Source organism: Stenella coeruleoalba, assembly GCF_951394435.1.
Source record: "Stenella coeruleoalba genome assembly, chromosome: 9".
Classification (NCBI taxonomy): domain Eukaryota; kingdom Metazoa; phylum Chordata; class Mammalia; order Artiodactyla; family Delphinidae; genus Stenella; species Stenella coeruleoalba.
Window position 1 is genome coordinate 73,068,315 of NC_137155.1, and position 15,446 is coordinate 73,083,760.

Consider the following 15,446-nt stretch of genomic DNA (forward strand, 5'->3'; position numbering starts at 1 on the left):
CCGGCAGTCGGAGAAAATAGGGCATGCTTAATGTGCAGCGTGTGGGCCCCGTCCTGGGCCCCCAGGGAGCGGGAAGGGGCTTCCGTAGAGACAAAGGCCACGTGCCTAAGGAAACATCTCCCAGAGGGAACCCAAGAGCCCAGCATCCTTGCAGATCCAATGGAGTCCTTGTGGGAGGGAAGGTGGATGGTGACCTCCGCTGGGGTCATGTGGGAGCCGCCCAGTCGGGGCTCTTCGGGGCCTTGCACGTGTGCACATCCAGGGCCTCCAGGCAGTCCTGGCAGCGCACAGCACAGCACCAGTGGAACTTACACTCGCACTTGGTCATCCGGGTGACGCGGGAGGTGTCATAGCCTCTCCCACAGCACATGACTTCGCAGCTGTCCATGCCTCGGGAAGTCAGGTTGCACACACGGCCTGCTGTACCCGGGGAGCCTGGAAGACAAGCCAGGGGGTGTCACTGAAATGGTGTGGGTGGAACACAGTATGCTTCGAGAGGAAGAGTTACATTGTCATCCTCCAGGACGGGGCCCGGATGCCACCTCACCACATCCCGGGGCTGTGCCACCAATTCTGTGGGCCCAGGAGCACGTGTCAACCCTGGGGGCAACAGCAGTGAGCACCCTGTCCAGGAAGAATGGACGTGAAGCTTTGGAGCTGCCTTGGACATCCTGACTCCAGCATTCCCGCTTCTAAGTTGGATAAGCTTTTCAGATTATCCTTACCCAGCCTCAGATTGATGGGTCACTGAATGGGCAAGGCCAGGTCAGGATGAAAGAAGGAGCCACACTAGTCCTCTCTCTCCCAGCCTTAAATCACATTAAGGAAGCAGTGGTCAGAGTTAGCTCTGTTGGAATTTGTTGGGGCATGGAACCCTCCAACGGTGGGGATTTTGTCTCCCCGGACTTGATTACACTGGCTTATTAGAAAGACAAGAGAACTCTGGTTGCCGAAGGGCAGGTGTGGGCATCATTTGTGTAAGGCCTTGAGGAGGGAGCAATGCCCAGCCTGGTTTATCTTCCATGCTTTGGTCTAGTGGGTCATCTAGATGTGTGTGAGACACCTGGTTGAAGCCAGGATTCTAGGTCTTTGATAAACAAAACTGGTGTTAAAAGCCTTTTAGAAATGACTAGTGGACATTGTCTTAGTTAATTAGGATGATGCTTGCTGTTTGGCAATTCATATTTATGTATTTGTTTCTCAAAGAATCTCAAAGCTAGGAAGCCTCCTTTTATTTATTTATTTATTTTTGCAGTACGCGGGCCTCTCACTGTTGTGGCCTCTCCCGTTGCGGAGCACAGGCTCCAGACGCGCAGGCTCAGCGGCCATGGCTCACGGGCCCAGCCGCTCCGTGGCACGTGGGATCTTCCCGGACAGGGGCACGAACCCGTGACCCCTGCATCGGCAGGCAGACTCTCAACCACTGCGCCACCAGGGAAGCCCTAGGAAGCCTCTTAATTGTTCTTTTCTTGGGGAGGCACCCAGAGTTCTTTTACAAGAGCCTTATCTGGTAACAGAACCAATTGTAATGGACATTTTTAGAGAGTCTGCTCAGCTTACAATGATCCTTTCTGCACAGAGCAGGGCGCCTGGCAGCCATGGTGAACAACGTGACCCTGCTCTCTTGGCAGCAGGTGACTGGGCCAGGGGTGAGCACCGGACTCGAGCCGGGCCAATGAGGTAGATTTCCCTGAGGATTTGTGGTTCTGATGGGGACAGTTAGTACAAATTCCAAGTATAAACACAGCAGCCATTGGCAGCCATGTACCATGATGAGGTCTGTGGACGAGAAGACACCACAGAGAGACGAGAACGAGGCAGATGTACAGAGACAGTGAGGATAAGACATGGAAAGAGAATGCTGCCCAGACCCTGGACTATTTTCTGGACATTTCTCTCTGAGGTCTGGCTGCATTCCAACCTTTGGATACCTCGAGAGACTGTATCCTTATAATAAATTTCACCTTTCAGCTTAAAGCACCCAAGTTTCTATTACTTGCAATTGACAATCCTAAATAACCAACAAACCTAAACTCTTTATTAAAAACAAAACAAAACAAAAACACCTTTTATCGGGATGAAAAAGACAGTGGCTTCATTTTCCATTCCTCCATCATCTAACTAGGAATTTTTCCCTCTTCATAGCTCCTCCAGTGCCTCGTGACTCTGTGCTTATCACATTCCACCCTGTGTTCCAATTATCTATATAAATGTCATGTTGCGCTGCCTGTCAAGAATGACCAAGGAAGCAGCCAGGTTCAAGCAGGGCATGGGGTCAAGAAGAGGGGTAGGGGGGGCAGGACTTGCTCTGCGTGATCAGACCACTGACAGCAGGAAGACAGGCAGGGCAATTTCATAAGGACAGGAAGGACGGCAAAGGGCCGGAGTCAGGGTGGCGGGTGGGTTAGCCAGGGATGGCCCTGAGCCTACATCGTGTGCTGAAGAAGCAAAGCGTTGGAAGAGACAGCAGCTGGGCCTGGATTCGGGGCAACCATCAGGACAGTAGTCAGAATCCCTGACTGTGCAAAAAGGACTGGCTGCCACATGCTGCCTCTCTTAACAGCAGACTCCTTTACTTAATTCAGTAAACATTGAGCGAACGCAAACATGTGTGAGACACTGTGCGGCTACCTGGGGTTTCTGGCGGTGGCCATGAGGAAATAAAATAATTAGGATTCACCTCCTATTCTCAGGGAACTCATGATATAATAAAGAGATAAATATGTAAAGAGTTATTTCCACTACTTCAAGATAACTGCTCCATTTGCTGAAGCCCTACTGTAGCCAACTGTAGAGTTTTGTGAAAAACACCACTGCAAAGCTCAAGACAGTAGAGAGAGGTTATTTAGGGCTTGGACAAATCAGGGTTCAAATCCTAGCTTTACCATGTATCGACTGTGTGACCTTGGGCACGTTACTTAATCTCATTAAGCTTCAGTTTCTTCCTATGCAAAACTGGGATAAAAACAGCTCCTTCCTCATAGGGCTGTGGTGGGGACTGAATGAGATTCTGCCTGGAAGCTCCTGGCATAATAAGTGCTCAATAAATGTTAACCATTCATTCACTTAACAAGTATTTAACAAGAGTGCGTGCTATGTGCTAGGCACAGTTCTGGGAGCTTGGGCTGCTGTATCAGTGAACAAAGCAAAGATCCTGCCTGCCTCGAGGAGTTTATGTTCTAGGGGGGTAAGCCAAGCATATTATAATAATGATATTTATTAGTAATAATAGTTGAAAACAGGATCAGAAAAGGAGCTGTTAATGGTTTTGTAGAGGAGGTGGCATTACAGATATGATGTGAAGGATAGATAGAAGATTTGAAGGGGAGAATGGGGTGACAGGCATTTCTGGCGAGAGAGAACCTCCCAGCAGAAATTCAGAGGTCAAATACACAAGAGACTGCAGATTCAACGTGGCCGAGGCAGAGGGTGTGTGTTAGGCAAAAAGCACGGAAAGAGAGGTTGGAGCAACAGGTCAAAGAGTCTTCCTGCCTTGCTGCAGTTTGGATTTTATTCCATGGTGGGTGGTGAGCCAGTCCAGATTTCTATTCAGGGAAAAATATGTTGCAATGATAAATCTGGAAGAGTGGCTTGGGGCAGGGAGGTATCTTGAGGCTGTTGGATTAGTCCAGGCAAGAGATAATGAGTGGAGACAGAAGTAGGACAAATACAGGATGGGTTGAAGAGGAAGAATCCCTAGGACTTGGTGACCCACTGAATTAAAGGGTGAGTTGGATGGTGGGGCGTGTCAAGTAGGTAAAGACTGAAAACTGTTCATCTGGTTCAACAATAAGGAGGTAACTCGTGCCTTTTGATGACAGCAGCTTCAGTGGAACAATACGGATGGGTGCAGTGGATTGAAGAGTGAACAGGAGGAGAGGCCAGGTGATGACAGAGTGTGGGCAGTTTGCAAGAAGCTTGGTGATGAAGTGGACAAAAGAGCAGAACTGCAAGGACTGATGAAGGTGAAGGTGGAACTTTAAGGTGATTTCAGGACATTCCGTTGATTGGTGGTTTGCTATGCAGCAGGAGTTACCTGATGACGTTGTGTAAGTTTTCATTTATATAAAGTGCAAAAGTGGGGAAAACTAGTCTGTGCCATTAGAAGTCAGGGTAGTGATGTCTCTTGGGGAGGTAGTGAAAAGGGGCCTGAAGGAGGCTTCTGGAGTACTGTTCTCTTCAGGGTCCTGATCTGGGCACGTGTTACCTGGGGGTGCTCATTTGAGACAGTTCGCTTAGCCGTACACATGTGGTACATGCCCTTTGCTGGATGCATTTTATATTTCAATAACAAGAAGAGAAGGGGGAAGGGAATGAGGAAGAGGAACAGGAGGCAGCAGCTAAGGCCACAGACGCGAAGACTTAGCGGAAAAGTGTTCACCGCAGCTGGAGGGTGGTGCTCAAAGCGGGCAGTGGCAGGAGATGAGCTAGTGAGGTGGGCAGAAGCTGCCTGTGAAAGGCCTTGTGTCACAGGCCAAGGGGTTTACGTTTTAACCAAGGGCAGAGGAATGCTATTGAGAGTTATTACACAAAAGGGAGACATGATTTGACTTGTATTTCAGCAGAATCACTATGGGTGACTGGATTGAAGGGGGCCAGGGTGAAGGCCAGGAGACCAGTTAGAAACCAATAAAGGACCCTGGGCAGGAGACGATGTGGCCTGGATGGAGACAGTGGTAGTGGCAATGGGAGAGGTTAACGGACTCGAGGGAAGCTGAGAAGGCTGCACCTCAGGACGTGGTGACTGACTGGACAAGCGGCTGAGAGGTTGAGGAGAGTGGAGAGGTGCTCCCAGGCTTCCGGCGGGAGTGCCGGGGTTTACGGCGGGTGACATTCCCTGAGGTGGGGGACGCCTGGGAGAGGCAGGCTTTGGGGGAAGATAACGAGCTTAGTTTTTAGCATGTTGAGTTGGCTGTGACTGTGTGCCACACAGGTAGGAATGGTCACTGAAAATCCTCTCTGGGACTCAGGGGAGAGGTCAGGATGGAGATGCCGATTAGGGAATCTTTGGCAGAGGTGGCAACTGAAGCCTTGGGTGTGAATGAGACCCCTGGGGTTGTGTGAAAAGTGCTCTCACCTGCCATCTCAGAGGCAACTGAGTTTTTACCTTTTATGTGTTTTGTTCATAAGCCCTGCACATCAGTAAGCATTCCTCACTTCCACTGACATGCATTTATCAGAATATGAATACATTACCGTGCAATTAGAATTCTTTATCCCCTTTGGGGCTATGGGGCACAGGGGCCGGGACAGGGAGGCCAAATGTCCCATTCCTGAATCAGGCTGTGGGCCTTTTACTGACATCGAACTCCGTGGTCTTTCTCTGGCGGCTTGCAAGCCTAAGGAGGTCGAATCGTGTGGTCTAACTCAGCCTGGACTAATGGTCCTGGTGGGTTTGGTCCCCCAAATGCAGCAAACTGAACTAGACTCCAACTGAACAGAAGGTTGTTCAGTGAAGTGGCCTCAACATCGTCCAAACTCTGAGAGGAGCAAAGTGATGGCCGCTGGCAAGAGCTTAACTAGGAAGTGGTTTCAGAAAAGGAGACAAAGACTCTGGCACTGAGCCTTCTCAGCAGTTCAGTGTTCAGCTACACAATGCTGGAATTCACGATGAATCTGAGCCTACCACTCTCCACTGGCTGCCCAAACAGGGCATAATGAAGGCCCAGAAGAAAATGTGAGATGGGTTTTTGAAGGTTGAGAGCCACTGATGTGAGAACGCTGTGGGGTCGCAGCCTGGAGCAGCAACGGCCCCTCTGAGGAATCAGCGGCGCCAGGATGGGCCAGCCGAGGGGAGGACGAGGCTGCTTAGTGAAGGACTACAAACTGGCCCTGCTTTGGGGTTTGGATCTCATTAGATCTGATGACAGACTGCAGGGAGGAAGGGCAGTTCTGACACTTGCTGCCGTTTGAGGAGAATATAGAGCCATTTCATCAAAACCCTGAAAAGAGAGTTTGCCAGAGTACAGAAGCTACACAAAACTTGTTGGTATTGCTTCCTGTATTGAAATTATAATAAGGACTTCCCATTAGCCTTTGCAAGACAGAAAACATCACCATCACCACTATTCTTGAAATAAAAAGAATCAAGACTATACGTATATATATATATATATATATATATATATATATATATACACATATATATATATATATATATACAAGATTATACGCATATATGTGTGTGTGAGAGACAGAAAGAGAGAGCGCTCACATGTGCTTTATGAAAAGGAGCCACTGAGTTTTATGACCTGGCTGCTTGTTTAGTTCTGAATATTTGCGACATATACTTTCAGATCTCTTTTTCTAAATAATATACCAACTTATTAAGTAATGAGTCACTCATTAGATGATCTGATGACCCCACCTAGGCCATAACAAGAGCCCTGGGGAAATAAAGCCAGCTACACCTACCAGAAGAGCCAGTTTTCACATTTTCAAAGCCAGAGAGAGCTGAAGTTCTTCCATCCTTTCTTTTCTTCTCTTTTTCCCCTCTTCTTTCTTTCTTTCCCCTATACCTTCTTTTTTATCCTCTTTCTCTCCTTTTTGTTCATAACTGGGGCCAATATTTGTGGAGCACTTACACAGGCCGGGCCCTGGGATAAGCCTTTGCCTGTATTATCTCATTTAATTCTCATAAGTGCTTATAAAGTAGGTACTATTATCATCACTGTTTTGGAAATGAGGAAACAGAAGGTCAGAGGGGTTAAGTGACTTGCCCGAGATCACACAGCAAGCAGGTGGCAGGGTCAGGATTTGGAGATGGAGCTCTTGACCTTGTGATTTGGTCTCGTGTCCCGCCAGGCCCCAGAAAGCAGGCTCATGTGTAACAGTATGTGATCAGTGCTTTAGCAGATTTCCTGTTCTCTCCCTTCATTATTTTATTAACTGAAGAACTTGCAAAGGTCCTGACATATAACTCTTTTGGAGGGGACCTTTTCCTCCAATGCATGACATGCCGTAGAAAATTAGGACACCGAAGTCTTGTGAGAAAGTGAACAAGGCTTGTTAACGTGGTATTTGTAGCTTACCCTGCATTTTTCCTGTACTGATATTCCTGTTGAATTCCTGGCACCTTTTTGAGGAATGAGACAGACCAAATACTTTGCAATACTAGAACGCACATCTCCAAAACACGCGTGCTCCCAAGTTGGTTCTAATATATGTTGCTGATGTGGCTACGACTGAAGACTCTGGGAGGAGCCGTCCCTAAGCAGAGCTCTCTGTTCAGGAAAGCCTATAGCACCAATCTGCATCTCACCAAAAATGAAATGGCATAGCTTGATCACTTACCTAGCTCTTCTCAGACTTCATTCTAAGATTCTCTGCGCCATTTCCAAATGCCAAATTGATCTTTATGGGTCAAATATTTGCATCATACAATATCTACAAAGCCTGTGTGGCTGGCTCTAAAAATACTTCAAAGGAGAAAGTTAAAAAATATTTTTGAGTAATGGCCCTAATATTAGTCTCCCAAATTGATATGTTAAATGGATAAACACATATTTAGATGCTTCAGATTTAACATGTTTATTTAAAAGATCATTTATATTGCTTTATAATGTTATTTCTTACTACACTTTGATTTACTCAGTTCACTTAAGAGAAGTGACAAGTTGGAAGCTCTTCTCCCTGACTTCCCTTTGCCTTAGGTTTGTGAAGTGTGCCCAGATGTGTGACCTGCCTGGGTACAGATCCCAACCCCCAGACAGTGTGGTACAGACTCAGGTTCAGCGGACCCAAACCTTCATCTATCGTCTTCATACTGCACTGTCATTAGATCATGTGCCTAGAGTCAGTGCCCGTAAAATCCGGGCGGTCTATAACCATGGGAAGGTGTGGGTTCCAGCCAGATGGACCTCTCTCCTCCCACAGGTGTTTTCCTCACCCTGATTCACACAAGAGCTCACATATGCATGGGAAAAAAATGAAGAATCAGAGTTTCTAAATCACGTAAGTTTGGGACCACATAATGCACCTTTGGTGAAGCAATGCTGAGGGAACTTTACAGGATCAAGCATCCCATCCCCAGAGCTATAAAATTAATGATGGAGTCAGGGTTCCCAGTGCAAAAACACTTCTGTCTCCCCTGACATGCATCTTCCTGACAGCAGAGGAGGATGAAGGGCTTTTCCTAATAGTTCCCAGACCCACACCTCAGGGACCTGGAGAAAGGGCACTCGCTCTCTCGCTCTCTCTCACTCTCTCTCTCTGGATGGGCCTGTATCTTTGGAAATTCCTACCACTCCAGGCTGACAGAAGCCCATATGTTGACCGTTAGGGCATAAGGCAAGATTCACTTAAGCCCGTCATCCAATAGGCTGTTTCTCCTCTGGCTGACTTACACGTTGTCATTCACAACACAGATTTATTGAGGGAAGAAAAGAATGTTAAAGAGCAAATGTTAGAGACCGCACATTCATCTACTTGGAAGGCTTCCCCCTTCCTCACATCAGTGATTGCAAAGCTAAAAAGCAGGGAAGGACAATGTCTCTCCACTTATCTCAGAGGGTTTTCCTCAACATTTTCATAATAACTAGGACAGGTTTGACTGGCACAGGAAAGCATGTCCCATTAAATTAGCAAATCCTATCGTGGAATTAAAGTTGTTGAGGTTAGACTGGTCAAGGTTTTCCATATCTGGCACTAGCTAGCCTACCCAAGTTCATTTCCCACTGCCCTCCACCCGTATCCTCTAATCAGGCCGTCTCCTGAAGAGACTTTCTGATGTCACAGCCGTGTAGACTGTTTGCTCATAAGAGTTACTCTCATCTGCTGCACTGGACTTTCCTCGAACTCATTTCGATTGAAAGTCTTCCCATCCTTCAAGATTCAGGCCTACTTCAGCACCTGTCATAGAGCGCTCCCTGGCTGCTCCAAGCCCACCTGGACCACCTTCCTAAGTCCTATAACATTAGCACGTCAGCCAGTAGAGCTCATACACTGTTTTGAAATGTTTGACGATTTCTCATGCATCTTGCTTCCCAAGGACAGCATTAGGTCTTATATTTCTTCTATATACTGCATAGTTCTCAGGTGGTCAAATATTAAAATCAATTCCTTAAAAATTAAGATCAGCCTCCCCTCCAGGGAGGGTTCACCCAGTCCCCAGGCACTATGGGAGAATAGACTAGCTAAAAGCCAGGTTTTAATTCAAATTATCTCACTTGATACACAGAGAACATATACAAGAAGTGTGGCACATTTTTAAATGACAGAAATTCAAAATGACAACTTAAGAGAGTCTGCGGCATGAAGTTCAGGTTGTGTTATTGCAAACTTAGAGTAAGATTAAGGAACAATTCATTCATTCATAATTGAATCATGGGAACCTTAGGAATTTCTAGGTGACACACATATCTTAAGAAACCCAAAGAAGTTAATTTGCCCAAGACTACCCAATTAGTAATCAGTAGAAATAATAATAGGTAGCACCAAAGTCTCCTAATCTATAATACAGGGCTCTTTCCCTAGGAATATGAAATTTGCATATTTTAAAAAGGAGATTTACCGCACTAGCACAAAATAGGTTTCAGGGTGAAAGCTTAAAGGAAGTAAGCAAATACATTATTTTAAAGTACTTAAACATTCTTTTGCTTGCAACACATTAATATGGTAATTAGAGATAATTTTTTTCTATTTCCCGAAAAAGTAAAGGATGTCTATTTGGTAAATCCTTTGTTGTTAGTAGTTAAATTATGTCAAAGATTTCAAAATAAGAAAATAAAATCTTTTTTTCCTGCAATTTTCTTTCTTTTGAAAGAAAAAAATTCCCTTTTTAAAAAATTTTTCACAAATTCAATCTGATTGTTACTTTCAACTAATTCAAATTAGGGTACTTTTTAGTGTATCCTAAAAGTATAGTAATTCTAGCAAATCTATATTCCAAAAGGTAATGCAGATTTATAGATCATGCCTATAACATAAAATAGCACTGGAGGTAAAAAGTATTTTGCTATGTTAACAATGAAATCAGATGAACTACCCAGTAATCCCACTGATAACAATAAATGAAAAAGGCCCCCCCAAAGAGTAAAAGAACTGAGTATGTGGTGGCAGCTAAAAGCAACAGATAGAGTCTGCTGCTGCATTTATTTGAGACCTTTGATCTCATCCAAGGAAATGGGCAGCCAGCAGCATCTTAAGCTCTGTAAATGCCCCACTAATGCACTTGAATATGAGGAAAAATTCCATTTAACACTTAAGCTTAAATGGGAATTTTCACAGGCTGTGTATTATAAAGTAATCAGTGATGAGTGAAGACGTGCTTAGTAATTACCTGTCAAAGGAAGATAAAGTTATCTTTAAGCTATGACACTGCACCAATATAAGAATCCAGCTAATATGATGAACATATTTTATGTTGTTTATAGCTTGCCATTTAATTCAATCCAACACATGTTTATGTACTAGATGCCAGGGATTCAGTGGTGAACAGACATATAGTTCCTGCCATCATGGAATCAGAATCCAGTGGGACAGACAGGAAAAATGGTGACTTAGAAGCCTCACCAATGCATTTTTCATATCATTCTCTCCTGTTCTAGCACTTTTGAGGTATCAGCTCATGAAATTTCTACAATAAAGCTCAACACAGAAAGGAATGAATAACTGATTCTTTACTTTTCAAAGTGACAAATGTAAGGTAAGACCTTGTAACAGTGCAATGGAGTGAGGACTGAAACCTAAGAAAATCACATTCCTGTCCAGGTAGGGTTCCCCAGCACCTAGCCTGAGTCTCCTTGCCTGTCACCCACCTGGCTCCTCCACAAGGACGAGGAGGCCTATGAAACCACGAGGGCAAGGACTGAGTCTGTCTACCTCATTTTTGTATTCCCGGAGCTTATCGTAGTTTCTGGCATATAGAAGAGGCTTAATAAATATTTGCTCCATGACGAGATGAGGGAGTTCAGGTGTCCTGGTGGGAATTGTACATTTAGTATCAAAACAAGGTCCATTGCAACAAAAAGAATAAAATATCTAGGAATAAACCTACCTAAGGAGACAAAAGACCTGTATGCAGAAAATTATAAGACACTGATAAAAGAAATTAAAGATGATACAAATAGATGGAGAGATATACCATGTTCTTGGATTGGAAGAATCAACATTGTGAAAATGACTCTACTACCCAAAGCAATCTACAGATTCAATGCAATCCCTATCAAACTACCACTGGCATTTTTCACAGAACTAGAACAAAAAATTTCACAATTTGTATGGAAACACAAAAGACCCCGAATAGCGAAAGCAATCTTGAGAACGAAAAATGGAGCTGGAGGAATCAGGCTCCCTGACTTCAGACTATACTACAAAGCTACAGTAATCAAGACAGTATGGTACTGGCACAAAAACAGAAATATAGCTCAATGGAACAGGATAGAAAGCCCAGAGATAAACCCACGCACATATGGTCACCTTATCTTTGATAAAGGAGGCAAGAATATACAGTGGAGAAAAGACAGCCTCTTCAGTAAGTGGTGCTGGGAAAACTGGACAGGTACATCTAAAAGTATGAGATCAGAACACTCCCTAACACCATACACAAAAATAAGCTCAAAATGGATTAAAGATCTAAATGTAAGGCCAGAAACTATCAAACTCTTAGAGGAAAACATAGGCAGAACAGTCTATGACATAAATCACTGCAAGATCCTTTTTGACCCACCTCCTAGAGAAATGGAAATAAAAACAAACAAATGGGACCTAATGAAACTTCAGAGCTTTTGCACAGCAAAGGAAACCATAAACAAGACCAAAAGACAACCCTCAGAATGGGAGAAAATATTTGCAAATGAAGCAACTGACAAAGGATTAATCTCCAAAATTTACAAGCAGCTCATGCAGCTCAATAACAAAAAAACAAACAACCCAATCCAAAAATGGCCAGAAGACCTAAATAGATATTTCTCCAAAGAACATATACAGATTGTCAACAGAACTACCATACGACCCAGCAATCCCACTACTGGGCATATACCCTGAGAAAATCATAATTCAAAAATAGTCATGTACCAAAATGTTCACTGCAGCTCTATTTACAATAGCCAGGAGATGGAAGCAACCTAAGTGTCCATCATCGGATGAATGGATAAAGAAGATGTGGCACATATATACAATGGAATATTACTCAGCCATAAAAAGAAACGGAATTGAGTTATTTGTAGTGAGGTGGATGGACCTAGAGTGTGTCATACAGAGTGAAGTAAGTCAGAAAGAGAAAAACAAATACCGTATGCTAACACATATATATGGAATCTAAGGGAAAAAAAAAAGGTCATGAAGCACCTAGGGGTAAGATGGGAATAAAGACACAGACCTACTAGAGAATGGACTTGAGGATATGGGGAGGGGAAAGGGTAAGCTGTGACAAAGTGAGAGAGTGGCATGGACATATATACACTACCAAACGTAAAATAGATAGCTAATGGGAAGCAGCTGCATGGCACAGGGAGATCAGCTCCGTGCTTTGTTACCACCTAGAGGGGTGGGATAGGGAGGGTGGGAGGGAGGGAGACGCAAGAGGGAAGAGATATGGGAACATATGTATATGTATAACTGATTCACTTTGTTATAAAGCAGAAACTAACACACCATTGTAAAGCAATTATACTCCAATAAAGATGTTAAAAAAAAAAACAAGGTCCACCCACTGCTATTGGCTGACATGGTGTTCCCTTGTTTTTCATCAGGTCAGAAGCACAGCATTCAGAGGTTCTGCAAACCAGACCACACCACAGGGCAGGTCTAGAACACCAAACTCTGTAAGCCGTGGTTGGAGTTGTGTGTTCCTTTGGTACTGAGCTGTTTGCTAAAGACGATTAATGTGGAAAAAACCGTGATACCCGAGGGAGGTCTTACGTCGTTCACAGCCTGCAGCTCTCAGCCAGGTACAGGTAACCCCCGATGGTGAGAAAGTTCACTTCGAGCATTTCACTTTTACGAAAGACCTACATTGGTACGTGGTTTTTTTTTTGGCTAACTGGAAGAAATCCCAAGAGAATTTTCGCTTTTACAAAAAAGGCGAAAAGTGAACAAAGCGCTCAGCGTTTGTTTTTGCAGCAAGCTGTTAGAGAGGCAGCGCAAACCTGAGCAGCAGGGGTGACCCCCCATCAAGCTCCTCAGGACCCACACAGCATCTCAGCATCAGGGCGCCATCACTTTGAAAGGAGTCTGTGAGGTATTGTGCTTTATCTCAATTTATCTTGTGCATCTATTAGCAAGATGTATCCTAAGGTAATTGCTTATTCGCTTTATACCATTTTGGCCTACGAAAGGTTCCATGGGAAGGCTCTACTTCCAGACAGTGAGGGAAACCTGTATCAGGTTTTCAGCAACAAGTTAAACAACCGTTGAACTCCATTTGCTTTTTGTACTTGACTGGACAAGAGGCGGAGGGTTGCTTGTTTTCTACAGTGGGAGAAGAGACCTCAGGGTGACCTCTGGCCCAGGTCAGGGTTTTTACAAAATAACCAGTGAAAGTGGCCTGTGATTAGGTGCAGACGCTTCCCTGGAGAGGACAGCAGCATTCCTTAGTTAGCGATGCACCTATCTCTAACTTAAGGGTTTCTTTGATTTACAGATGCCTGGGGAAATAACCAGAGAAGATAACCACAGAACCACCCTTCCCAGAAAGCCCAGTTCCTAGGTCTGCCCTCTAGTTTGGCCTGCAAAATGTCACATGCACAGCATCACATGGCTGTACCTACTCTCCGAATCTCTGGGGAGTATTTATAGTTGAACATCAGAGCACTCACCTTCTTCAACTGAAGACTGGGAGAAAATGTCTTTTGTTATTATTGTTGCCATAAGAAAATCTTCCTTAATCAGATTTTTAGCTTATCATTTCTTAGGAGCAACTGAAGACATTAACACTCTGGAAGGGCTTGTCATTGAAAGGGGCTCCTAGGCAACCTGAGCTAGACGTGGGTGAAGTCTCTCCACCTCCCACCTCCCTGCTTTGTGGGCACCTCATCCCATTATGTTCTGTGTCCTCGTGCTGACTCTTTATTACACAGCCCCCCAGTCACTACCATCACATTTCAGGAAGTAAAGTGAGAAAAGTATAGATTTGGGGTTTGACTTTATTTATTTTGTTTTGTTTATCACTTACAGGCCATGAACTCTTGGGCAAGTTAACTTTTCAGAGGCTCAGTTTCCTTCTCTGTAAATGGAGGTAACAGCTGTGAACATTCAGAGAAAATACACATAAAGCTTGTAGCCCACGGACTGATTCTCAGTAGGAATTCACCCAAAGTTCCCATCACCTTTCCTCACCTGAGGTCTGGGTCTGTCCTCACCCAGGAATACCCTAGGGTCTTGACTCACCCTTCTGTAATTCTCACCAAAATTCACTAGTCCTGGTATCACCATTTCAGGACTTCACTAAAGGGCTGACTTGCTGATCTCTGTCAAGCTAATTCCAATGGAAGCTTTGATGGCCGAGATCATTTCAGTGTGCTCTTCCCAGTAAAAGAGGGTTCCAGAAAACGCAGGGCCTTAATGTGAAAGGACACCCTCTTACACTGGGTAAGTCAGGGCAGAGATATTTTTGAATGACATTTATTTAGAGCTCCTCAAATAAAAAAGCTTTCTTTCCTTTGTAAGAGATCAGGTATTTAAAAAAGAAAAATCTCTCTGGATTTCTTCTTACCTAATACTTATGGGAAAATCAGGAACCATGGACTACCTAAATCATGGATTTTACAAATTTTGATGTGCTTGAGTTTGAAAAGCATACAGAATCTCAGGGGTTTTCCTGAGATTCTGATTCAATAGGTCTCTGAAGAGGCCCTCACACTGGAAAATAGTGGACTATACCTGCAGAGTTTATCCACTCCACAAACCGAAATGACAGACAAGCCGGCTTACTTCAGTCAGGTTACGAGCGAATCTGAACAGGCAGCAGGTGCTGACTAGCAAGACTAAAGTCTGCCAATTCCAAATATCTATTACTTGACAATATTCAACCTGCTCACCATCATTGCTTTTCCAAGTGCTGACAAGGAGAAGGTGCCCATCAGTTGAATATTAAATGTGCATGATATATTTTTATTTAAAAAGCAAGATAAAACAAAATAACCACAACACAGCAGAGTGGGTAGTTTGAGGTATAATCTAGGGACAAGTTAATATCGATTTTAATAGAGCAAGTGAATATATATATATATATATATGTTATTTGATTTAAATTTTACTACAAACTTCTGACTTATCTTAGAGCCTGGATACCTCTGATGGTAACCCATCTTGAACATGTTCCATTTACCAGAAAACAGGCCCTTCCTGATGTCGTGTGATCCTAGTGAGGGGAGAGACTCCCTCAGTGATGTCCTGACTCGTTTACTGTGAGTGCTTCTTTAACATACACCAGAGGATGTTAGCACTGACCCAAACAAGGGCACAGAGCCCGGAGAAGGAAGGCCACTGAATTGGGCTCAATTCAG

The 15,446-nt window shown here is 44.2% G+C and overlaps 1 protein-coding gene across 1 annotated transcript in view; it reads right to left on the reverse strand.

The window, feature by feature from the left end:
• Nucleotides 1-205: 205 nt before the first annotated feature.
• The window catches only part of WNT2 (Wnt family member 2), a gene marked incomplete at its 3' end in the record, with an annotated part of 44,408 nt that continues 29,167 nt past the window's right edge, over nt 206-15,446 (reverse strand). Inside the window, exon 5 of the mRNA XM_079931464.1 lies at nt 206-435. Coding sequence (XP_079787590.1) covers nt 206-435 — 230 coding nt within the window. The remainder of the gene's footprint in view (nt 436-15,446) is intronic.